This window comes from Oryctolagus cuniculus, chromosome 18 (genome assembly GCF_964237555.1).
Source record: "Oryctolagus cuniculus chromosome 18, mOryCun1.1, whole genome shotgun sequence".
In the NCBI taxonomy this organism is placed as follows: domain Eukaryota; kingdom Metazoa; phylum Chordata; class Mammalia; order Lagomorpha; family Leporidae; genus Oryctolagus; species Oryctolagus cuniculus.
This window is the reverse complement of record NC_091449.1, coordinates 40,983,759-41,009,086: the sequence shown is the minus strand read 5'-3', so window position 1 is coordinate 41,009,086 and position 25,328 is coordinate 40,983,759. Positions and strand designations below refer to the sequence as shown.

Genomic DNA, 25,328 nt, shown 5'->3' with positions numbered 1-25,328 from the left:
AGCCCACAGAGTGCTAATACCCAAGAAGCTGGGCAAGAGCGCTGGCAACTCCCTTCCTGACTGAGCCGCTTACCTGAAATCTTAGGGAAACTGGGTCTCTAACGGTTTAACACAACAGGGCTTTTCTGCATGCGCCGTGGCAGGGGTGACAGAGCCACGACACCCGCTGCTACTCCTGCTAGACAGCCACCACCCAGCACCTACTGGAGCAGAGAAACCACCTCCGCACCACAGCACACAACCTCTGGAGAGGACCGGCTGGTCTAGTACCACAGGGCTGCAGCTGCCTGCCGGGCGCAGGCCTACACTGGCTCCCTGCGCCTTCACAACAGGGCTGCCCGGGAGTTCCCTTATCACCCACACTTTCCCAATGAGGAGACGGAGGCCAGACTGCCTCCAACACGTGTGTAACAAGAACCTCAAAACAGACACCCACACTCTCTGGGCCAAACATTAAGTCACTGTCTCTCAGCTGCAAAGCTGCCCGTCTAGACCCAGCTGGGGAAGCAGGGGCTGGGGCCTACAAATCCGATTTCTGGCTCCCTCTTAGGCTTTGCCAATGGAGGCAGCAGGAAGAAGGGCCTGGCTTCCTCCTGTTTACTTCCTGCCCGCGTGCCGCGTGTTTACTTCTTGGCTGCCCGATGTAGCATCAGCCTAGCGATGCTTCTTCACCCAGCCAGGTGGCGGCTGAGCACAGCGTGCAGTCTCCTGTCACTCGTAGAACTGGTTCCATCAAGCTGCCATCCTTCCCCTGCCCTCCCAAGCACCCCGGGGTCAGGTGCCAGCCCCAAAGGACAGTTCCTTGAGGCTCACAGACACCAGAGCCAGCAGGGCAGTGCCTCCTGCTCAGAGTCTGGGCGTCCCTCCAGGGCTCCCTCCTGCAGCCTCCAGTTGTGCTCAGTCCACTTCTCTGTTCCCCTGGCTGCTGCCTTCTCAGTACCTTTGCGCCTGGCTAAGTTCTTTGTAGGAAACTCTCTCTGTTCCAGTAACTGGTGTGCTTTCTGTCTCCTGACTGAACCCTGACCAGTAACACTTCTTGAAAAGCAATTCCAGTTCTTGACATTTATCCTAAAGAAATGAATGAGAAACATACCCAAATTATGTTGTACAAGCAGGTGTGCAACACAAAAACCGGAAACAACTCGTTTATCAGCTGAAGTTGAGGAAATATAATAAACATCACGCAGCCACCATGAAGATGTGACAGCAGCCAGTCAACCGGACACTCGGCCGAATCTGACTTTCCACCAACCCTGACACCCTTCTGCCCTCTCCTGGTTCCACCACTTTCTGTACTGACTCCGAACCTCTGTCTCCTGCCACAGGACTACCACACTTACTTCAGAGAAAAGCAGGAGCCAGCCCCTGGGATGCCCCTAAAGCTGTAGCACCTTCTCCAAATGTGCCCCTGATACATCCAAGGCCAGTCCCTCCAGCTGTTTCCAGATCTAGATTTAGCCTGGAGTTACGATGCCAGTTAAGACATTCGCATCCCAGATCAGAGTACCTGGTTTCATCTCTAGCTCCAACTCTGGCTCCTGACTCCAGTTTCTTTCATTCATTCATTCATTCATTCATTTATTTCGACAGGCAGAGTTAGATAGTGAGAGAGAGAGAGAGAGACAGAGAAAGATCTTCCTTCCGTTGGTTCACCCCCCCAAATGGCTGCTATGGCTGGGGCGCCGCGCCGATCCGAAGCCTGGAGCCTGGAGCCTGGAGCCTGGAGCCCGGCTCCTGGTCTCCCATGCGGGTGCAGGGCCCAAGCACTTGGGCCATCCTTCACTGCCTTCCCGGGCCACAGCAGAGAGCTGGACTGGAAGAGGAGCAACCAGGACAGAATTTTGACGCCCCAACCGGGTCTAGAACCTGGGGTGCTGGTGCCACAGGTGGAGGATTAGCCTAGTGAGCCGCAGCGCCAGCCTCCAGTTTCTTACTAATGCAAACCTTGGGAGGCAGTGGCGACAGCTCAGAGTAACTGGGTTCCTACTGCCCACGTGGGAGAGCTGGATTGAGTTCCAGGCTCCTGGCTTTAGCCCTGCTCAGTTCCAGCTATTGTGGGTACTTGGGGACTAAATCAGAAGATAGAGAACTCTTTCTGCTGCTCCAAATAAATAACACAACTTTTTTAAAAAAGGAAAAGAAACCTCAAGATTTTTTTTTTTTTAAAGATTTATTTACTTACGGGCCAGCACCATGGGGCACTAGGTTAATCCTCCACTTGCAGCACCAGCATCCCATATGGGCACTGGTTCTAATCCTGGTTGCTCCTCTTTCAGTCCAGCTCTCTGCTATGGCCTGGGAAAGCAGTAGAAGATGGCCTAAGTGCTTGGGCCCCTGCACACACATGGGAGACCAGGAGGAAGCAGCCTGGCTCCTAGCTTCGGATTAGTGCAGCTCCGGCCGTTGCAGCCATTTGGAGAGTGAACCAACGGAAGGCAAGCTTTTCTCTCTCTCTCTCTCACTGTCTGTAACTCTACCTCTCAAATAAATAAATTAAAAAAAAAAGATTTATTTATTTAGTTGAGAGGCAGAGTTACAGAGAAGCAGAGGCAGAGAGAGAGAGAGAAAGATAGAGAGAGAGAGAAAGAAAGGTCTTCTATCTGCTGGTTCACTCCCCAGATGGCCAGGATGGCCAGAGCTGCACTGATTCAAAGCCAGGAGCCAGGAGCTTCTTCCAGGTTTTCCATACAGGTGCAGGGGTCCAAGGATGTGGGCCATCTTCCACTGCTTTCCCAGGCCATAGCAGAGAGCTGGATTAGAAGTGGAGCAGCTGGGACTGGAACCGGTGCCCATATGGGATGCTGGCACTGCAGGCAGAGACTTTACCTGCTACACCACAGCGCCGGTCCTGGAACCTCAGGCTTTTGATTTTGCCTATTTTCTCTTCTAGCTTCACTGCCACATTTGTTTCTGTACTCCTCCCACCAGCATTCAATCATGCTCAAACTTCCATCCCATCTCCCCTGACCAGTACACCCTAGCTCCCATCCAGCCTGCACAGTCACATGCAGCGCCACCGCCTCACCTCTGCTGCAGTCCACCCTCCCAGCGCCTCCCTACACCAGGATGCTCTAACTCCGACTGTTTACTCCCCACCACCACCCCCTCAAATGTCAGAGCTCCGTGAGGGTGTAGCTGCCTCTCCCTTACCATGTTACACTGTGGCCCTAGGCAATCTCACTCACTTCTGTAGTTACTTATCACATATATATGCTGATGATGCCCAAACGTAGCATCCAGTCCAGCTTTCTCCTCTAGCTCCAGCCCTGTGGGCTTGATGTCTCCACGGGGTTATCAGAGATAATACTGTACCCATGATGCGTTCCTAAACCCTGTCCTGTTCCAATGGCCCAACCTTAGCAAACGACACCACCACTTATCCACACTTGCACACTGTCACTGTCTCCCATGACCATCTATCAGCAAACCCACTGGCCTGTCTGGCGCCTCTGGGCCAGATTACCTCTCTCTGCTGGGTGACTAACTCTCTCTGCTTCGATCCACTTCTCATCCAGCAGCCAAAATGTGCATGTGAAATGCCAAACTGAATCCCGCGTCTCCAATTATTCTTAGAATAAAAGCACAGCTCCTTACCAGGACCTTGAGGGTCTTGCTTGATTTTGCCTTCACTGACACTCCTCATGCAAAGGCTCTCTCCCTAACCTCTCTGCACGGTGGTTTCCTTGGCTTCTAACCGCAGGCTTCTTCCCTCTCTGCATGCTCTCTCTCCACTTGGACTTGTCCATGCCCTCCTACCACAGGCACACCAGTCAAAACATACTCCTGCCTCACTTACCAGCTCCAAGCCTCTCTTCCGCCCCACCCCATCCTGGAGCAGGTCCCTTCCTTAGGTCTCTCCAGCGACTGTTCTTGATGCACACATCACATACGTACTTGGTTAACATCACTAGACAGAAGCTCGACAAGGGTAGGGACCGTGCCTTCCATGACAGCTGTTATATCCCCAGGGGCTAGCACAGTGTCTAACACACACTATTTGCTCAATAAATATTTAAATCATGAATGCTTAATAACATTTTTTAAACTTAAAGGACAGGCATTAAAATGTTGACAGCAGGATCTTTGATCATGGATGATTTTTACATTCTTTTTTTACCTCTGTCTGCACTGTTCAAAGTTTTTACAATGAATATACAGTGGACTCCCAGGGTATAGACATGTCACTAATGTGACTTCAGTTACCATGTGCTCTTGGGAGAGGGTGGGAGTAGACAAAAACTATCAGCTGAATTTCAGGAGGGTGGCAAACTTGTCCATGGTCCAAGAGCAGCTGCCCTGGGATAGGGGCCGTGGGACAGGAGCTGTGGCTGTAGTACCCCGCCTCTGATCTCACTGTGCTGAACAAGGTGACACAACACAGGCCTAAGCACAGTCTTTGTATAACCTAAAGCAGCAGTCTGACATCCCTGGAGGAAACATTCTTACACTCATGGAGGAAAAAACAGATGTTTTGGTCTACAAAGTGGTGCCTTGGGGGTTTTCAGCCCCCAGATCTCATTAACTTGGTGCACATTTTGTTTTTTCATTTTAAAAATGCTGGTGTGAATCATAAACTGATGATGTGTAATACTTTACTAAGGCAACATTTTTATTTCTGTGATGTGTTAAAAACACGGTGCTCCTGGGTATCGCTGGCATCTCAGTCAGTGAAATACGGTAGTTCTGATCACAGACAACTCTTGCCCAATAGGCTGCCTTTAGAACCAAACTCCCATGGGAGACCAGGATAAGCAACTGGCTCCTGCCATCGGATCAGCATGGTGCGCCGGCCGCAGCGCGCCAGCCGTGGCGGCCATTGGAGGGTGAACCAATGGCAAAGGAAGATCTTTCTCTCTGTCTCTCTCTCACACTGTCCACTCTGTCAAAAAAAAAAAAAAAGAAACAAACTCCCTGGTATACAGTTTTTGTCATTAAAAAATCAATCCTTGGCATAGTAGGCTAAGCCTCCACCTGTGGCACTGTATCCCATATGGGCACCGGTTCATGTCCCGGCTGCTTCTCTTCCAATCCAGCTCTCTGCTACAGCCTGAGAAAGCAGAAGATGGACAAGTGCTTGGGCCCCTGTACTCGTGTGGGAGACCCGGAAGAAGCTCCTGGATCCTGGCTTTGGATCAGCCCAGCTCCAGGCATTGAGGCTATTTGGGGAGTGAACCAGTGGATGGAAGACCTCTCTCTCTGTCTCTCCCTCTGTCTGTCTGTAGCTCTGTCTCTCAAATAAATAAATAAAATCTTTTTTAAACCAACTAAATAAGTAAACCTAATTTTCCACCCTAACGGGAAAGAAACAAAAACTCCACAAAAACCGTGTAGCTCTGCGGGGCTCGGAGCTGGACTGGAAGACAGCAGGAGGCCTCTGCTCTGCCCGCTGGCTCCTGGAGAGGCTGGCCCGCCTCCCTCCACGCACCTGGGCTCCTTCTGCAATGGCCTCTGCCGTCCAGCCATGGGCAGGGACGAACTCCAGGGCCGCTGTCAGGATGCGGTGCTGCAGCTGCTCCTCGCTCTCGTAGTCCTCGTCCTCCTCGCCGCTCTGCTCCGTGTACCTGAGACGTGGGGACAGAGGCCGGCACGCTTCAGCTCACTGCTCCTGCCTGGCACGCAAAACGGGCCTGAGCAAAAACCAGAGGCTGAGTCTCCCGTCAGTGCACGCTGTGAGGGCGTCTGCCTGGACGGCAGCATGGAGGCTTTGACACGTCACCCGCCCTGCCACAGTGACACGAGAGGCTTGTGACCCAAAGGCTGTGTTCCCACAGCACCCTGGGTTTCCCTGTGTGCAGCCCTCAGCGTGCTGTGCTCGGAGGGTTGTCTGCCTGTTTTTACCTTTATTTGTACAGGCTGTAAGTCCACAAGGCAGGGGCAATAGTTATATTATTCATAAGGTCTTGAAAAATATGTATAGAATTGAAATGCAAAGAACTTTAATTAGGAAACCAGCAAAAAACACATGGATCTGACTTTGTGTTGGCAGGATTAGGAAGAAAAACCAATCTAATGGAAACATACATTATTACCTTTCTGGAGGGTCATCAGCTCCTGCATATGGAACAAAAGGCAGCATTCATACCTTTTGGTTCACTGCCCCCCCCCCCCCCCCCCCCCCGGTCTACGGAGAGACTCATATACTTTACCCCGTTATCTGTCACATGAGTGAGGGAAATCACAATAAAAGAGATCTGGGGCAAGGACTTGGCGTAGCAGTGCAGGTGCTGCCATCCCACATGGAAGTACCTGGCTTCAGTACCTACTCCCTGCTGCTGAGGACGCCCGGAGGCAGTGGGAACCGTTCAAGTACTTGGCTTCTTGCCACCCATGTGGAGACCTAGATTTAGTTCCTGGCTCCTGGCTTTGACTCAGCCCAGCCCTTGCCACTGGGGAGTGAACCAGCAGAGCAGAGTGACTGTGTGAGTATACAGACATCACATATGAAGTGTGCCAGGGAAAACATCTAAAAGGATTAAAAAAAAAAAAGCAGCAGGTTCCCAGGCTAATTTTTGCGAACCCTGTGCTGTTCAGGTGTTTTACAAGGCCCAGGCACCGTCTTGATAAAGACAACACGTTCTTCTCAGAGACAGGGAAGGGAAGGGAAGGGAAGGGAAGGGAGGTGAAGAGGCGGGTGGAGAGGGAGGAAACGGGGGAGAGCAGACACCAGAGCCGGCCAAGCGGGCAGGCTGACTCGTGCCTACCTGGGGGGTGACCGAGCAGACTCCGGGTCAGGCTTTTCTGCCCCCTGTGTCTCTGAGTGCTGAGAAAAGGAGGGGGGAGGCTGCCGCTTCTGCTCCTCTGAAGACCTGAGCCCCACCGCGGAAGCGTGGAAGGCACGAGGCGCCAGGGGTGCTCGGCAGCGGGACGCTGAAATGGAAACCGGCCTCGGTCAGGGATGTGCCCAGAGGATGCCCCGTGAGACCCAGGGCAGTGCCCCACATGGGGAGGACGGGCAGGACAGGCTCCTCCAGGACCACAGGGCCAAGAGTCGGGTCCCACAAAAGCCACAGGGGAACGCGAAGTTCTGAACGGGACATGGTGACAGCAGCGATGAGCCACAGAACAGCCCTGCCCGGCTCATCGGCCTGCTTCTACCATGTTAGCCATGTGGTACATGGCTACTTCACTCCAACATGCAGGTTTTCAAATCTGCAAATTGACAGTAATCTACTCGCTCCATGGGTATGCTATGCTGTGAGGCCTGAGCAAGTGCCTTGAAAATCACAGATGGGGGCCTGCCACCGTGGCATAGCGGGTAAGGCCGCCGCCTGCAATGCTGGCATCCCATATGGGCGCCAGTTAGAGTCCCAGCCGCTCCACTTCCGATCCAGCTCTCTGCTAAGGCACCTGAGAAGAGTGGAGGGTGGTCCACATCCTTGGGCCCCTGCACCCACACGGGAGACCCGGAAGCAGCTCCTGGCTCCTGGCTCTGGCCTGGCCCGGCTCCAGCTATTGCGGCCATTTGGGGAATGAACAAGCAGTCGGAAGCCCTCTCTCTCTCCACCTCCCTCCCTCCCTCCCTCCTTCTGTAACTCTGCCTTTCAAACAAATAAATAAATCTTTTTTAAAAAAGTCACAGTACCCCACTTGCAATACCCCACTTACTTTCAGAAAGGTCCATAATATTTCCTAAGCATAAACTCAAACTACTTTTTTCTTTCCCAATATTTTATTATAAAAACTAAACACACAGACAAGAGAAGACCCGTGGGATGAGAGCTGTGAGTCCGCCACAGGAGCTACACCCCTGTAGTCACGGCTTTCACTCCCTGCTCATGCACTGGCCGCAGGTTCAGTCTTCTTGTTCCTAAACACCTTAACACGTGTCCTTCCTGGAATTCAGTGTTGACTGTTCTTCTTGAGGGGCTGTTTATGCACAAGGCACTGCACAGTTCTTCAGTCTACCATTCTGAGTCTGAACAAGTGTACACCTGGCCCTATCTACAGAGGGACCATTACCATCAGCCCAGAAAGCACCCCACGCCCTGTCACAGGCATTCCTCACCCACACCGCCCCCACGCCCTGTCACAGGCATTCCTCACCCACACCGCCCCCACGCCCTGTCACAGGCATTCCTCACCCACACCGCCCCCAATTTTTCACCCTGGATTCATTTTTGCTCGTCTTAGTTTCGCCTGTCCTAGGGGTTCACCTCTATGTAATTTTCTGTCAGGCATCTTTCACTCAGTCTATCTGAGATTGAGCCATATTTTTGTGCCCATCAGTAGATCTGACAAGATTTTCTCCTTAACCAAACTCTAGTCAGGGTCTTCTGACTTCTTAACTAGGGGCCTTGACCTTGGCCTGTGAAGACTTGAACAGACTCCGCTGTAGTCTAACTCAAGGCCACGTCCCTAAGATGACACAGCCCTTTAAAGTTACTGCCTGGGAAAACTCAAGAATGGCAAAAAAAAAAAAAAAAAAAAAAAAAAAAAAAAAATCATTTGTTCCAGCTAACACCTGAGGACAGGGCCTCCGTCTCCCTGGGAGGAGAGAGCTCTAACTTCGATCTTCACCTGCTAGCACGCACAGCTGGGCTAACCATACTCACGCTCACCCTTTGTATTTCTTCTGTCTCCTTGCTTTGAGCCCCCTTCCGCCCTCCTCCCGGGGACCTCAGAACGCCTCCAACTTTGACCCATGATAGTTTCAAAGCCACTTCCAGACTGTCAGGTGTTTCTCACAGGAGTACCACCCTTCTGGTACCCACATCTGTCTCGGTTAACTCAGGATGCCGTTACAAACGACCGTGATAAGCAAAAGACACGTATCTTCCCATCATTCCGGAGGCTGGAAGCCCAAGACCAAGGTTCCTGCCAATCTGCATCAGCTGGACTCTCAAGGCCGCGGCCAGTTCAGCCGACTCCTGTTCCCACTCTAAGTCCTCACGGATGGAAATCTGTCCCAGCTACGCCACCTGGCGTCCAGCTTTGTCTCTGACACGTGTTTAGTTCTCACTACCCTGTTGATGGACACCTTTTGCTATTATGAATAAGGCTGGTACGAATACACTTATGCACACCTTTTTGTAGACTTGTAGATGGGACAGATCGTTTTCTGTTGGGTAAATACTTAACACAGGCATTGATTTTACTAAAGATCTTTAATTGGACATTGTGTATGAAAACAAAATGGACACTCATCTTTTACAAAAAAAAAACTACACAATAACTCAGGAAACTTTTTAAAAAGAAATAGGATGATACATAGTAAAAATACCAACATTTTCTTATATGCAAAGAAAAAAAAAACTGGAGAAAACTTTGAAATGAAAAGGGGGAGGCCCCACAGGAGGGGCCGCTGAGACGTGAGGAGAAACACAGGCGACTACATCAAGAGTTGTTAAGTTAATGCGACAGTGCACACATTCCATTTACGAAGGGTGACACCGCCTTTCCATTTATGTAGTGATGCAAAGGTCCGTTCCTAAGAACTCGGACACAGAAATAAAAACACGGAGCCTACAGCAGCACAGGTGGTAAGCGAATATCCCAGAGTTGGCGAAGGGCGGGGACAGGACCGGCTGCAGGGAACCAAGGTCCTCCCAGCGGTCCTGCCCGGCGCTTGGCAAAGGGGCCGAGAACGGCCGCGCCTGCCAGGCCCGCAGCCGACGAGCTGTGTGACCTTGGGCGTCCCCAGCCCTCGCTGAGGCTCCGTCAGCTCCAAGAAACGGGGGTGACAGGCCCTGCGCCAGCGCTCTCGTCCCTCACAGCTCGAGATGAAGACCAAAGCCGGCCACACAGCCCGCTCCAGCTCGCGACGCCGGGGACTCCGCGCTGCTGCCCTTCACTTCACCTTGCTCGCCGGCCGCCACGACGGCACCTCCCGCCCCGCACCCAGCTCCCGCCGCCTCGAGCCTTCTCCCTGCTCCTCCCTTTTCCCCGACTCAGCCTCGGGCTCACCCGGCAAGCACCGCAGCTGCAGGAGCCTCCAGCCAGCCCGGCCCAGCACGCCCGACACCGCCGCCGCTGCCGCCATCTTGGAAGCGGGCACGCCGCTGGCGGCGACGCAACGGGCAGCGTCAGGGCCGCGCCGCGGCCACTTCCGCCCTCTTGACGTCGCGCCGCCTCCGCCTCTCTCGAGCGGCGCGAGGCGCGGAGCCGGTGGCCGCGGAGAAACCCGGAGCGAGCTCGGGCGGCAGGTGAGCGCGGTTGGGGTGATCTGAGAGCCCGACCTTCCCCAACGGTCCCCTCCCGGCTCACCTTGCGTCACAGCCTCTCCTTTCCTAGCCCCAGCCCCGTCCCGCCGTGGCACGCTGGCCACGGCTGCTTCCCTGAGGACCCTGGAGGGCTTGTACCCTGGAAAGCGGGTGTGAGGGGCCGGCCGGCCTGCCCTGGGCTCCGGACGCTGGGGCTTCAGCCCTTTCCTAGGCTGCTTTGTTTCTCGAACGTCCGCTCCCGGGAACAGCACTCTGAGAAGGAAGATTCTCCGAGCTGGGACCCGAGAAACCCAGATCTTAAACCTGCTTTTACCCGTAGCCACTGCTGTGACCTTGGGCCTCAGTCTCCGGTTTTCGGGTCTCGGAAGGTACATGGTGACAAAGCACCAAAGCTTGGGGCCCACACGTTGGACTTCTGAGCCTGTGACCTGTCCGAGCCCCCAGGGTTTGGAGTCGAGTCGCTCCCAGACTTGGGAGATCCGGGGAGCCCTGTCTGCTGCCCGGGGAGTCGAGTCACTTGGTCTGGGTGTGCCCCGCCGGTGCGGAGGAACGTCTGGGATGGCCGGTGTTCGTTCTCACATTGCTTGGGGGCTCCAGGAGGCCACGGTGCGGTCACGGATCACAAATGCGGGTAGCAGCAGGGAAGACCTAACAGGGAGCAGTGAGCGGTTTTGGGATTAGGGGTCAGGGACGACAGGAGCATGTCATCCTGTAGATTGTGTGTGTTCGCAGCTAGGCCCTGCCTTTGTAGTAGGTGGAAGCTGTGCTTTGCGCCCCTCTGATGAGCTCCTGTGGTCTTTCTAACCATCCTGTCCCCCCTGCGTCAGCGTGGCAAAGACCTCCCAAGCCAGAACTCTGCCCAGACGTTAGAATGCCAGGTCCACACCGCCGGGTTTAGGTAAAGCCGCAGCGATCTCTTCGGGAGGTTTTGTTTTCTGAGTTTTGTCCACTGGTCTTCGAAGGAGCCTCTCCTATGGGAGCAAACTCCTGAGTGTCCTTTGTGAAACCTTGTCCCTGACCCCCAGCTAATGACCTGGAGACACAGTCTTCCATTTCTTTCTTTTTTTTTTTTTTTTCCTTTTGGCTGCTTTTATCCATAAGAGGGGCCGAACGCCTCAAGGTTGGATGCTCACTGGGTTTCTTGAACAAGTGCCTCTCCGGAAGTGATTCTCAGGCCTCGCCTTGTGCTGCCTGCCTGTGACAGTTCCTAAAAGCTGTGGGGCCTGTGTGTGTGGACAAGGTCAGCGGCGTGACTGGCTTCTGCCCCACCTCTCTGTAGTCATGAGTCACAGCTTCTGAGTGTGTGGCTTAGGTGCCAGCCACTTTTTCCTTATAGGTTTTTGTTTTTAAAGACAGATTTCACAGCCATAGCACAAAGCTCTGATGATGAAAAGTATCACACTTTGGCTTTTAGATATTTAGAAGAACATTGTTGGCTGTTTTATTTGGAAAATGTTCACTGAAAACAGGTGGCTGTGCCTGTTCCTTGAGGATCGGTGTTTAACAAGTTATGTTATGAGCCAGCCCTCTCTCTCCATCAGAGGATTATTGGGGGAACACAGGAAGCAAAGCATTGATGTTTGCCTAATTTTCTGCCGCAGTCCTACCCCAGGGCTGTCCAAGGTGTCACAATGTGCGGCTCTTACCCTGTAGAGCTGACAGTGAGAAAGATGCTTCCCGTAGTTCCCTGCGGAGTCACCCGCAGAGGTGACTGAGCGCGAGGGAAGAGGGGTCTATCTGTACAGGCAGTACACTGGCCGGCAGGGCAGCGGCCCAGGGTCCTCCCAGGTTGGTTCATGGAGCTGTGGGTGCCCAGCTCTGCTGAGGGCTTTACGTGTTTTTCTCTTCTCTACTTACAGCAACCTTGCTAAGTGTGAGGTTATTCCTACTTCACTGGTGAGAAATGGGATCAGGGAGCTAACACTTACCCAGGGTGTGGACCTGATAAGGAGATCTAAGGGTGCACACACTCCAGTCCGTCTGTTTTCACCACCTGTGTGCTACCCTGATGTCAAAATACATTCTATAGCTATTGTTATCAAAACAGCCTGGTACTGGCTTACAGACAGACAGTGGAACAAGATAGAAAGCCCAGAAGTAAACCCAGTGTTCATGGTCAATGGATTTTCCACCGAAGTGCTAAGACTAGGCAATGGGGAAAGGACTGTCAGGTGGTGGTAGGCAAACGTTATCCACATGCACAAGCCCGAAATTGAACCCTGATCTTGCACCGTATACTGAAGCCAACTCGAGGTGGGTCCAGTATTTAAGGAGAAGTCCTGAAACTGTAAAGCTACTGGAAGAAAACAGGAAAATGCTCCAGGGCATTGGTTTGTTGCCAAAGCACAGGCAACGCCAGCAAAAATAGATAAGAGATTGCCTCAGACTAAACGGCCCTTGCACAGTGAAGGAAACATGAACAGTGAAGAGAGAATCCATGGATTAGGAAAAAAAATTGCAAGCTGTATGTCTCATGAGAGAGTAATATCCAAAATAGATAAAGAACTCAATAGCGAAACAAAGAACCCAACTAAAAATGGGCAAAGGAGCGGAGCAGACACTTTTCAAAATAAGAGATACAAATGGCCAACAGGTGTGTGTACAGCGATGCTCACATCGTTAATGAAGGCAATGCAATCAAAACCTCAGTGTGATGTTACCTCACCCATAAGAATGGCTGTTATCATAAAGTCACATGATGCCAGGTGTTGGTGAGGATGTGGCGAAAAGGTGACCTTGTACATTGTGAGTGGGAATGTAGATTAATACATCCACATCAGAGGCTGTGATGGTGTTGAGGTTCCTCAGGAAACTAAAGAGAGAGCTGTAATATGACCCAGCAATCCTGTTCTGGGTGTATTTGCAGAGGAATTGAAATTGGTGTGTGGAAGCGACTGCACTTCTATGTTCATTCCAGCATTGTTCACGGTAGGTAAGGTAGGCAAGCAACCTTGGTATCCATCAGTTGATGAATGGATAGAATAAAGAACATGTTACACACACACACATACTTCTGACTACTATATGGCCTTTAAAAAGGAAATTCTGTCATGTGAAACAATAAGTAAAACTACAGAACATTGTGCTAAGAGAAATAGCCAGGCACCAAAAGACAAATACTGTGTGATCTCACTTTCATGTGTATGTGGAACCCAAAAAGGGCGCAGTGTCGCGCTGTAGTAGGGACACTGTGCAGAGTTTCAGTGCTTGGGAGGAGGAGTCTTAGTGATCTGTTGCCCCACGGAGTGATCACAGTTAATAACGTGTATTCAGAGTTGCTCAAAAATAGATGTTTAGCATTTTTGCCACAAAAAGATACCCATACGTAGTGAGGCGATGGCTATGTTTGTTAGTTTGAATCATTCTGCAGTGTATACATAGGCCAAAGCATCACATTGTACCCCCATTATTGTTTGTTAATGAATAAAAATCCCTGTGCCCTGGCCAGCTGCCTCTGTAGAGTTGCTGAAAGGCGTGGACATTGACTTTGCTTCGCTCTGGCCAAGAAGCTACCCTTGGCTCCTTGTTTGCTTCCTGAGGGCAGTTTTATGGGGACAAACTTGTAGCAGTCAGTGGTGGGCAAGGAGCTTGGCGGCACTTTTGTCCCAAGGGAGAGGCTGCTCCGACATCAGCCTAGAAATCAGCCATTTATTATTCAACACCCAGCAGTCTGGACTCTCGCGTCTTCCTTGCCTGGTTCTTAAATGTGACTGATCACAGGTGGCTCCCCTGGACGATTTGTGAGGATTCTACCTCAATATCGTGTGACAATTAAAAACTTCAAAGTTTCAGTTCTTGATTGTATGCTCTTTAGGGATTTAAAAACCCACACTAAATGAGAAATGCCGCTTGCCTGATGGCAGTTGGCATCCTCTTGCCGAGGCCTGCAGATAATAAAGGGTGGGCGTTCTATGTAAAGTTACTGGGAAAGAAGGCTTGAGAAGGCCGGCGCCGCGGCTCACTAGGCTAATCCTCCACCTTGCGGCGCCGGCACACCGGGTTCTAGTCCCGGTTGGGGCTCCGGATTCTGTCCCGGTTGCCCCTCTTCCAGGCCAGCTCTCTGCTGTGGCCAGGGAGTGCAGTGGAGGATGGCACAAGAACTTGGGCCCTGCACCCCATGGGAGACCACGATAAGCACCTGGCTCCTGCCATCGGATCGGTGCGGTGCGCTGGCCGCAGCGTGCCGGCCGCGGCTGCCATTGGAGGGTGAACCAACGGCAAAAGGAAGACCTTTCTCTCTGTCTCTCTCTCTCACTGTCCATTCTGCCTGTCAAAAATAAAAAAATAAAAAAAAAGAAGGCATGAGAGAGGGAAACCATGGAGGGGTTTTGTAGAGTAAGGAGTGAGGGCCCTGAATCTAGCGCGCTTAGACGTTTTGATTTTGCTCTAGAAAATAAAACCTTTAGTGACTGCTTTAAAAAGGAGTGACAGACGGAAGTCCTGTAGCTTTTAAGGATGGTTCTGGCTAATGGGCGTGTTTCATAGGCAGAGAGGAGAGAGGCATTTGGAGTGAACATTTTTCAAGAAGGAAGAGAGCGCTTGGCTTGCACTGAGCCCCGGAGTGGACCCCTCTGCCCCTGCTTCTGCCTTTCTTTCATTTGCGCTGTTTGAGGTAGGGAGCTGGGGGCATGAATGCTTAAAAGGAAAGGAGGAGCTGAGCCGCGGCTGCCTCGGGACCTGATTGCCCTGTGAGCATGGCACACACTCACCTGAGGATCAAGTGGGAGAGAAAGGCAAGCCGCCGGCTAGGCAGAGGCGTGGGCTTTCCAGTCGGATGGATGCGAGTTACAATCCCCGCTCTCTTACTTTATGTGCGTCCCACTATCTGTGTGACTTGTGCAAAGTCACAGTTTCCTGACTGTAAAATGGGACTAGTGTCTGGTTTAAGGCTGTTCTCGGGTTCAGTTGGGATAATGTTCGTCAGATGCTTTAAACAGTCTGGCTATCATTAAATGTTAAAGACGTGGTAGGGACTATTGATCACTGCAGATTCCGTGGAAAGGGAAAATCAATATTCACTTTACAAAATTTAAATGAAGCTTGTGCTTGGATTATGTCTTAATTATTGGTCTTCTGTGCTGAGCCATGCTTCTGCCTAATTCCTCTGTGACTCAAACCCCTCTTGACTCTGCCAAGTCAGGATTCTCTGTGCCTGCCGTGATGGGCAGTGTTGGGTTATGAGGCCTTGGATGAAAGGTTCATTAATTCCTGCTCTAACATCTAAAGAAAGACCTCTAACACCTTCAGCATTCGTTGGTGGGAGGTTGGGAGTGTGATTGTAACTGATGGTACCTCATTATGCTTTTATTTCTGCTCACTTTTGATTCTCTTTTGGCTGATAATTTTAGGTCCATCAGCACTACAGAAATGGCGGAATTTGGGATCTCAGCTGGCCAGGCTGTGGCGGTGGTCTGGGATAAGTCGTCCCCCGTGGAGGCTCTGAAAGAGCTGGTGGACAAGCTTCATGTGTTAACTGGCAGCGAGGGCCAAGTGTCCGTGGAGAACGTCAACCAGCTGTTGCAGTGTGAGTGCCACCCGTGTCGCCTTGATGAGGGGCGGGGGCGGGGTTGGTGGGAGCGCTGGTCTCTGGGACTCCCTGGTATCTGAGGTTGGTTTGAGGTGGCAGGTGGGACAGTGGCCGGGCCCCTGCTGTTAGCAGTTGGGAGATAGTGGACGTGGAGTGTACTCAAGTATGTACTTGTTTCTTAGTAGCGATTCCATACTTTTTTTTTTTTTTTTAAAAAAAGAAAGTTTAGTCTTCATCCAGCTTCCTTTTTCATTTCTTTCCCTGAGCATGTAAAAGATTTGCAGTAAGTAAGACTGAGGGAGGGCAAGCAGGCCCTTTTGCTAGTGGTGTGCAGGTGTGTGTGGAGCAGGCAGATGGCCTCAGTGGGAGCGGGGAGGGCGGGGAGGTCACTTCTGGGGCTCGGGGGTTTGCTGATTGGAGTCTCCCTTCTTTGCAGCTGCCCACAAGGAGTCCAGCTTTGACGTGATCTTGTCGGGTGTAGTCCCAGGCAGCAGCATGCTACACAGTGCTGAGGTTTTGGCCGAGATGGCCCGGATCCTTCGGCCTGGGGGATGTCTCTTCCTGAAAGAGCCAGTGGAGACGGCTGTGGGTATGGGAATCACTGGGAACTCCAGCAGTTGAGGGGGCTGCACTCCCCGTTGTTTGGAGAAAGATACTCACTCCCCTGGCAGAACCTTCTCCTTAGGGCTACATTGTTAAAATCTAAGGAATGGTGATCTGTAGCTGAGTCCTTTGGTACTAGAAGGAAGCTTCCATTCGAAAGGGGCTGGGTCCTTCCTCAGTCAGTGGTTAAACTTCAGTGTATCCATAATGTGGAAACCAGTCCAACAATGAAATGGAGCAAGCTCCTGATCTGTGCGTGAACTCCAGTGTGCCCAGTGGAAAACCAGCCCAGCCCCGCAGATCCCATGTGCGGGATTCCGTTCCTGCCCTTGACCTGACAGCACTGTGCTGACGGAGATCAGATTAGTGCTTGCAGGGGTTAGGTGTGGGAGGAGGGGGTCTGTGGCTCTAAAGCAGAGTGTGGGGTTGCTGCGTGGTGGTGGGACGATTCTGTGCCCCAATTGTGTATCTGGTCGCACAGATGTGCACACACAGCCCACAGAGGAGCACACGTCAGACTGCTGAAGCCAGGGTGCACTTGGTCCATCGGGGTCACACTGGGCAGTGGTGGTATGAGATGTGGCCTGTGGGGAGACGAGGTGAACGGTCCATGGACCTCCTTAAACTTTTTTTTTTTTTTTTGCTACTTCCTATGAGTATATTTAAATGTGTAGGATTTTTTCCAAAATAAAAGTTGAAAAACTAATGCTGAAGGTCCGAGACTGAAGAGGTAATGACTGATTCCCATGAAGCAACCTCTTTCCCAGGGCCATTTAGCGCCGGAGTTGGTAGCATTTTCACCAGACTTTCAATTCAATGTGATCATTTATTTCATCAAATAGAAGTGAAAGTTATTTTGAAATGCATAAAGGCATTCGTCGTTTATATGAAAATACAGCCTTGTGGCGTTGTGGTGGAAATCAGCTTTCTCTGCTGGGAATTTAAGCCTTGGGTAATGAAACAGTTTGTAGGAGCTGCACAGCCAGAGCACTCGTAGCCCTGTGCACCTCGCAGTTAACCTCTTTCACAGTGGTTGTCTGGCAACCTCCAGAAGAAAGTTCCAGAAGCAGAGAAACAAGCAACAATAATAATGGAATTATAATATTTAAGAACATATATCAGCACTTTCAACCACCAAAAGGATTTGTCAAACTAAAGTGTTGGCCCTGGAATATATACACATTATGCAGAAAGGGCGACTGTGTGCGTGCCTGCTGCCCACCTAGGGCAGAGCCTGTGATATTTTTCATGTAAGGCTGTTCACTGGAGTTTTCCTCTTGGCAGTTAACAACGGCAAAGTGAGGACAGCGTCTAAACTGTGTTCGGCCCTGACTCTCTCCGGTCTCGTGGAAGTAAAAGAGGTATGTTTGTAGAGGCCCTGCTCTGCTAGGAATTTAAACCGTGAGGGACAAACCAGTCTCCTTGTCAGAACAATCAGGAATGTGCGTGGTGAGCCTTGCACAGGACTAGGAAACAAGTAGAGAATGTGCGTGCGAGCTGGGTGGGCCTCAGGGACTCACCCTGGGGCCCTTGGAGTGAGCTTGTTCTGGCCTCGGTCCTGGCGCAGTGGCGGTGCGCAGGAGCTGGGGAGCGGTGGCTCTGCTCTCACACCCTCTGTGTCTCCGTGGGCTCCGGCCCCCCGCCCGGGTGAGGCGCCGTCACCTCCGGGAGCCCTGCGTTTGCGGGCAGGCTGAGCAGGCTGTGGCGCGGGGATATCCCATTCCTGAGAATTCAGTGAGACGCTTGAACGGAGTGTGTCCGGATCTGCATTCCTCTCTGGGGCTAGCGTTTTCCTGGGTATCGAGAGGTCAATGTTACACGGTCATGGCTGTTTGATTGGTTACGTGATCCAGGGCCGGCTGTAGATTCCTTAGGTCTGCGCTTCCTTAGTCTCCTTTCTGTGTTTGGTCTAAATACGAGGACTGCTCGTAGGAACTCACTTTGCACTGAAGCTCACAGCATGCACAGTGACCTCCCAGCCCTTGGTTGTACTCGCCCTCTCTGAGGGGCCACGAGGCGTTTGTGTGTGGGTGCAGGACCTCTCCTCTGTTTGCCGCACATGCACGCGCAGACTTCCTTTTCAAATAGAAGTAGGACCGCGTGTGTGCGTTGTCAGTGCCCCGCTTTCCCTGCAGCCCTGGACATCCCAGGTGCTTCTCCCCTGAGCTTAGGGACAGTGTGCCAGTGTTCTATGCCACTGACAGCCTGGTTTATGTGACCATCCTGTGATTCTATTGGACAGAGGTGGCACCCCGACCCTTTCTCTCCCACCTTTGCTGTCTGCTGCTTCTTGAGGGACACGGGGAGGTCGTCCCTCCTCTGGCTCTGTTAGGGTTCAGTCTCTCCTGTCTGTCGCAGGCGTGTTTCCGTGTTGTACCGCGGGACCCTCTGCCGCACCGTTGTGATCATGGTCAGGCAGCCCAGGGCCTTGTACCTAATGTAAGCGCGTGGAGACTTCCCAGTGAACAGGCAGGCAGATGGCACTCGAGGCTCTGACTAGCGAGACTCTGGGCGTGAGCAGTGAAGTGAGGATGGGTCCCTCTGCTCCACACCCCAGTCCCTGCGTGCAGTGGCGTCCTGTAACGTCCGCAGAGGCGCCGCGGGTGACCCTGTGGGTGTCTTGAATTCCAGCTGCAGCGTGAGTCCCTGAGCCCCGAGGAAACACAGTGCGTCCAAGAGCACCTGGGTTACACGAGTGACGGCCTGCTCTCCGTTCAGATCACGGGCAAAAAGCCGGACTTTGAAGTGGGTTCTTCCAGTCAGCTTAGGCTTTCCTCCGCCAAGAAGCCTTCTCCAGGTAAGACTGGCTCAGGGACGTCCTTCTCGGCGAATGGCCGGAGGGCCAGGGATGGAGGTGGGACGCGGATGGTTTGAGATTGGGCCTTCCATTTCTGTCGCCTCCAGAGGGAAGGATGTATCTAACGTGTTTTATCCCAGGCATTTTAGGATCCAGAGCTGACATCATCTGTAGATCTTATGGTTCAGTCCCTGCTGCTCCGGAGGACCTGAGGCCTCCAGGGTCACGCAGTGTAGATAATGAAGTCTCTTTTTCTCCTAGTTTTTTTTTTTTTTTTTTTTTTTTTTTTTTTAGGATTTATTTATTTGAAAGGTAGGGTTAGAGGAAGAGACCAAGTTCTTCCGTCACTGGTTCACTCCCTAAATGGCTGCAGCGGCTCGGACCGGGCCAGGCTGAGTGCAGAAGCCAGGAAGTCCATTCTGGGTGTTGGGGCCCGAGCATGTGGGCCAGCCGCTGGCACTTTGCCAGGTGCAGTAGCAGGGAGTGGATTAGAGTGGTGCAGTCAGAACACAGATGGTGGCAGCCTAACCCATTGTGGCACACGCCCCATAATGAATTCTTTCCAGGCCCCAGAGTCGCTGCATTTGTCTTCAGAAGACCTCATCCTGGTCCCACGTGCTTTCCCCTATACTGATAAAGGCAGCTTTTCTTACTTTGAAGACTTCCACACTTTGATACTTGTAAAACTGTGTTTCTTCCACCCAGAAAATTGTGTGCACACACATCCTTTGCCACCACTCTAAGCTTTCCTGTCTAATGCCAAGTTGCCCCAGCTGTGAGGAACACACAGCTAAACAGACACTTATCGGTACATTAGTGTTGCACTGTTTGGGCTAGTCAGCCACGTCTCAAGAAATCCTTTGGAATCTCGATTCTAGAATGTGTTGGTGGGGCCCATACAGCAGTTAACGCTGCTGCCTGCAGTGCCAGCATCCCGTATGGGCACCAGTTCAAGTCCCAGCTGCTGCTCTTCCAATCCAGCTCTCTGCTTATGGCCTGGGAAAGCAGTAGAAGATGGCCCAAGTTCTTGGGCCCCTGCATCCATGTGAGAGACCCAGAAGAAACTCCTGGCTTCACATTGGCCCAGCTCTCACCTTTGGGGCTATTTGGGGAGTGAACCAGAAGATGGAAGATCCCTTTCTCCATCTCCTCCTCTCTGTCTCTGTAACTCTGCCTTTCAAATAAATAAATAAGTCTTTAAAAAAAAAAAAAAAGAATGGGTTGGAGCAGCTGGCCTGGAAGTTCTAACAGCAGTCACTAGGGGGTGCACTTACACAAGGCCTGTCCGAGAATTTTTTTATTTTTGTTTTTTTACTAGAAAAGCCAAGATGTAGAGCTCTCATCCACGGTTCACTCCCCAAATGCCACAACAGCTGAGGCCGAGCCAGGCTGAAGCCAGGATCCAGGAACTCACTCTGAGTCTCCCTCATGGGTGGCAGAGCCCCAGGTCCTGAGCCGTCACCTGCCGCCTCTCATGGTGAAGCAGGGCTGGGACTGAACCCTGACACTCCGACAGGTGATATTGGTGTCCCCGGCGGCGTCGTAACCGCTGCGCCCAGCTCTTCCCCCGTCTGAGGTCTGGCCTTCACTGTATCTGGGTCTCTGCTCTCGCAGGCCCCTCCTCCGTCCCCTGTCCTGACCTAGACGGCGGCTGTGAGGTCTGTTGCTACTCTGCTGCCAGCAGCTCTGAGCCTGTTTTCTTGTGGGTAGCAGGCGTTAGTAGGCTGCTGCTTTTCTCTTTAAGAAGCCTTGGATACGTTTCTCACGCGTCCTCAGAACCCCTGCTGCGGGAGGAGGGTGTCGCTCTCAGCCCCATGATTATGGGAATGGGGTGGAAACCAAGCTTCGCGGAGAAAGCAGTAGGGAGCAGACGTTCAGAGCCTAAGACGGGTTCGTACCTGGGGCCTGGTGTGGCTGGCCTCAGGAGCTGAACCTGTGTCCACAGGTGTCAGATTGGGATGACAGCCACCTAAGGCTGTCAGCGGGACTAAGCTAGCTGCATCTATAAAGTGCCTGGTGTAGCGTCTGGTGCGGAGTGCCCTCCCAGCAGGTGGTGGCTCTGTGGCTGTCTACAGTGGGTGGCCTGGGCTACTCCTTCTCTTTCTTTCTCTCTCTCTTTTTTTTTTAAAGATTTTATTTATTTATTTATTAGAGAGGTAGTTACAGACAGTGAGAGGGAGAGACAGAAAGAAAGGTCTTCCATCCATTGGTTCACTCCCCAAATGGCTGCAATGGCCGGAGCTGCGCCGATCCAAAGCCAGGAGCTAGGAGCTTCTTCCAGGTTTCCCATGCGGGTGCAGGGCCCAAGGACTTGGGCCATCTTCCACTGCCTTCCCAGGCCATAGCAGAGAGCTGGATTGGAAGAGGAGCAGCTGGGACTAGAACCAGCGCCCATATGGGATGCCAGTGCCGCAGGCGGAAGATTAACTTACTGCGCCACAGTGCCAGCCCCGCCACGCCTTTTCTAAGTGGCAGAGCGGCCTCGAGCCCACGTTTGTGGCGCTCAGTGGCTGGTGCTCAGGCAGGCTCGTTGCTCCACACTGACCAGGGCTTTTTTCCTTTTCTTGGGGGACTCAGCGAAGCCTGCTGTGGACCCTGCCGTGGCCAAGCTCTGGACCCTCTCGGCCAACGACATGGATGACGAGAGCACGGTGAGTCGCCCCGGGCCGCTGCATTGCTGTCCTGCCCCGCCCTGGTGAGCGGCTGTGGTTCGTGGTGACCTTTCTGGACCTGGAGGTGTGAATGCTTTTAGAGCCCGACGCTGTGGCTTCACTGCTGTCTCTGATTTAGAAGGAAACTCCACGTGGCGGCCTTTGACGTCTCCATTCTCCTGTAGAGTATCTTGTCCCCACCCCCCCCCCCTACTGTACGGGAAGGATTCCTGTGGCTCTGTATAGACCCGGAAGGAGTTTGTCAGCTAGGGTATTTTTATGGGCCCTTTGGGCAGGTTGCCAAATGCTTGCTGTTTTTAAAACAACACTTTGCATCTCTGCTCAGCCCTGTCTTCTGCACTGCTTCAGTTCTGCACTGCTGAGACCACAGTGGTGAGCAAAACAGGTCCTGGTCCGTGTTCTCACCGCCCAGAGCCACGAGCGTCTGTAATGATTGCCCTTCTCTGGAATTAGGTAGCACACACTCAGTTCCCTCTTTCACATGACCTCATGTGCAAGTAAATACAACGCCTCTCTCTCCTCCCCGCCCCAGCCAGTGTTCCAGCTGCTTCTCGTGTAGATCAGTTCTCAGGCCCTTCCCGTCCTGCAGCGTCTTCTGTGGACATGGGGTAGTTCAGGTTGAGCGAGATGACCAACCCAGAGCAGGACGGGGCGGGGACGGGGGCAGGGGCCGGCTGCCCCAGGGCCGCGTGAGTTTGCTCTGGCAGCCTGGGTGCAGCCGCTGGCGGAGACCGCAATCGTCACTGGTGGCCTTGAACACACTCCAGGATCTCATCGACTCCGACGAGCTGCTGGACGCGGAAGATCTGAAGAAGCCAGACCCAGCTTCCCTGAGGGCTGCCTCCTGTGGGGAAGGGAAGAAGAGGAAGGCCTGCAAGAACTGGTGAGTGTAGGCGGGGCAGCCCCGCGGCGTCCGGCGGCTTCTGCTTCCCGAGGAATCTCAGTCCTTCACTGTTTGTTATCTAAAGATTTCATTTATTTATTTGAGAGGCAGAGTTACAGAGAGAGAGAGAAAGGTCCTCTCTCCGCTGGTTCACTCCCCGAATGGCCACAAAGGCCAGAGCTGGGCCGATCTGAAGCCAGGAGCCAGGAGCTTCTTCTGGGTGTCCCATGTGGGTGCAGGGCCCAAGCACTTGGGCCATTCTCCACTGCTTTCCCAGGCCACAGCAGAGAGCTGGATCAGAAGTGGAGTAGCCAGGACTCGAGAAGGTGCCCATATGGGATGTCAGCACCGCAGGTGGAGGCTTAGCCCACTTGCCACAATGCCGGCCCCCAATCCTTCACTATTTTTTAAATGCCTGTTTTATGTTGGATGTATTATACATAGAGCAGCAGTGGGGAATGTCCAGCCCGCAGGTTGTACTTGAAGGCCCACGACATCAGCTGGGCAGGCCCCGCCCAGACAGCTGCAGGTGGGATCCGAGATCCAGTGCATCTAGAGCCGGCTAGTTTTCAGGTGGACTTTTTTAAGATCTATTTATTTATTTATTTGAAAAAGTTACACAGAGAGAAGGAGAGGCAGAGAAAGAGAGAGAGAGGTCTTCCATCTGCAGGTTCACTCCCTGGATAGCCGCAATGGGTGGAGCTGTGCTGATCTGAAACCAGGAGCTTCTTCCCGGTCTCGTGTGGGTGTCGGGGCCCAAGCACTTGGGCCATCTTCTGCTGCATTCCCAGGCCATAGCTCAAAGCTCGGTCAGAAGTAGAGTATCCGGGACTTGAACTGGCATCCGTATGAGATGCTGGCACTGCAGGCGGTGGCTTTACCCACTACACCACAGCGCTGGCCCCAGGTTGATGATTTTGTATGGCCTGTGAATTATGTTATAAATATACAAATGGCTGTCAGCAGAAAAAAGGTCCCCACCCTGGCATGGGCCAGGAGTTGAACAGGTACCTTTTAAAGAACCACACACTGAATCCCCGTGTGCCGCCCACCCAGGTTCAGAAGCCTAAGCATCGCTGAGCCTCAGAAGTCGCAGGAACCCGGGAGGGGCCTGGTTTCCTGAGTTCGAGTTCTTCATCCCTGGGTTTGTTGGTAGTTTCCCCGCCCCGGGTGTGAACCCGCAGACAACATGGCCTTCAGTTAGGAAGAACCCGAGCCGGCGCTGTTCCGTACGTTCGCCCTGTAGGTGCAGGCGTGCTTCGTCAGCAGTTTGTGTCAGTGTGTGCCTGCCGGTGCTCGAGGTCAGGGACCCAGTGAGCGTCCAGGAAGCGCTGTGCTCTTCTGTTCTTCAGCAGCGTTAGATCTGCCTCCCGCACGGCGACAAGGACAGCGACAGCCCACGGGCGCAGGCCCTCCTGCTCCGCTTTGCCCTTAGCGTCTCCCCGTCTCCCCGCTGTCAGCCTTGTCTGCCCGTCCCCCGCCCCCGCGGCTGAGTTAGGACACCCAGGTGTGAATGGGAGATGGCGGCGCATCTTGGCGCCGTTCAGGCTTTCGCGTCTGGGCAGCGGTGAATCCCATTCTCCTGCGACCGCTGTCCCCACAGCACCTGCGGCCTTGCGGAAGAACTGGAGAAGGAGAAGTCGGTGCAGCAGAAGAGCTCCCAGCCCAAGTCGGCCTGCGGGAACGTGAGTCAGCCTTCCCCAGCCCAGGCGTGGGCCCGCCTCCCAGGCGCTCGCTGCCGCTGCCCGCTGCCCTCACACTGGGCGAGCGTGTGAGGATGCACGTGCGGCGGGGATGCGTGAGGGCGCGCTCGGGCCTGTGCGGGAGGAGCCCTTTTCCCTGCCTCCCGGTGGGTCCTGAGGTGATTCGGCCGCTGGAGAGCTTAGCTGCGCTCTGAGGCTCTCAGACTGAGGCCACGCGGCCTCGTAAGGACCGCGCCCTGCCTAGCGCTGCCCTGAACCCAAAGACATGTCCCGTCCCCGCTCCCCCGGCCGCCTATGCAGTCGGGAGTATCCTCCTTGCGGCCGTGTCTCCGGGCTGCCCTGACCTCGGCTTCCCTGCGGGCTCTCTCTCCTGTCTCCAGTGCTACCTGGGCGATGCCTTCCGCTGTGCCAGCTGCCCCTACCTCGGGATGCCAGCCTTCAAGCCCGGGGAGAAAGTGCTCCTGAGCGCCAGCAACCTTCACGACGCCTAGGGGCCCTCCGGCCGACTCCGCCCCTCCAAGGCCGCCCCGGCTGTGCTCCACTCTGTTTGCAATCCGTTTGCCAGAAGGTGCTTAGCAGACAGGGCTGCTGGCTGTGGGCGCAGTGGTGCGCAGTGCTGCTATGGATCCAAAGACCAAGGACTGTGGGGCCTGCTGAACCCACGCGGGGGCCTGTTTCCCCCAGTGTGAGGAGAAACAGAAGCCCCTCTCTGGCTGCTAACACGCTGACCAGAGCCCCTGAATCTACAGCCTGTGGGGAGGTCCGGGCTGCTGCCCCGCACACCTCAGGGCCTGGCGGCCTCGGGCTGGTGTCTCTTGTCTTCAGGGCACCACAGGAGCCATCGCTCACTGGTTGCTGTGACCCCGTCCCGTCCAGCGTCCCTCTGTCCCTTCCCACCATCCCATTTGACTGTAGTGTTGGATCTGTGTCCTGTTTCATTTCTGTTAACCTACAGGTATTAAACCCGCAGACTTCTACAATCA

At 53.3% G+C, this 25,328-nt stretch overlaps 2 protein-coding genes across 3 annotated transcripts in view; one reads left to right on the top strand and one right to left on the bottom strand.

Moving 5' to 3' along the window:
- COQ9 (coenzyme Q9) overlaps positions 1–10,033 on the bottom strand; it is a 16,005-nt gene extending 5,972 nt beyond the window's left edge. The window contains exons 1-3 of the mRNA XM_017342242.3: positions 9,904–10,033; positions 6,702–6,867; positions 5,426–5,561 (exon numbers count right to left, since the gene is read on the bottom strand). Of these exons, the coding sequence (XP_017197731.2) occupies positions 5,426–5,561; positions 6,702–6,867; positions 9,904–9,979 (378 nt within the window). The 5' untranslated portion in view covers positions 9,980–10,033. The remainder of the gene's footprint in view (positions 1–5,425; positions 5,562–6,701; positions 6,868–9,903) is intronic.
- Positions 10,011–25,328, top strand: CIAPIN1 (cytokine induced apoptosis inhibitor 1). Of its 2 annotated transcripts, none has more exons than XM_002711542.5 (9): positions 10,011–10,142; positions 15,509–15,684; positions 16,124–16,276; positions 17,575–17,651; positions 18,922–19,087; positions 21,665–21,738; positions 22,527–22,642; positions 24,246–24,327; positions 24,726–25,328. In XM_002711542.5, exons 2-9 carry the CDS (start codon positions 15,528–15,530, stop codon positions 24,834–24,836), a joined length of 936 nt encoding a protein of 311 aa, XP_002711588.2. In that variant the 5' UTR covers positions 10,011–10,142; positions 15,509–15,527; the 3' UTR covers positions 24,837–25,328. The 2 variants fall into 2 exon arrangements, with proteins under 2 accessions (XP_002711588.2, XP_051702763.2); XM_051846803.2 differs by lacking the exon at positions 10,011–10,142 and adding an exon at positions 10,156–10,528.

What these genes read in the sequence shown, in the direction of transcription:
- CIAPIN1 (XM_002711542.5), top strand. Translation starts at nt 15,528, where the DNA reads ATGGCGGAATTTGGGATCTCAGCTGGCCAGGCTGTGGCGGTGGTCTGG. An exon ending in GCCAGTGGAGACGGCTGTGG is followed by an intron (nt 16,277 to 17,574) that starts GTATGGGAATCA and finishes TCCTCTTGGCAG; the next exon opens with TTAACAACGGCAAAGTGAGG. An exon ending in AGGAAGGCCTGCAAGAACTG is followed by an intron (nt 22,643 to 24,245) that starts GTGAGTGTAGGC and finishes CTGTCCCCACAG; the next exon opens with CACCTGCGGCCTTGCGGAAG.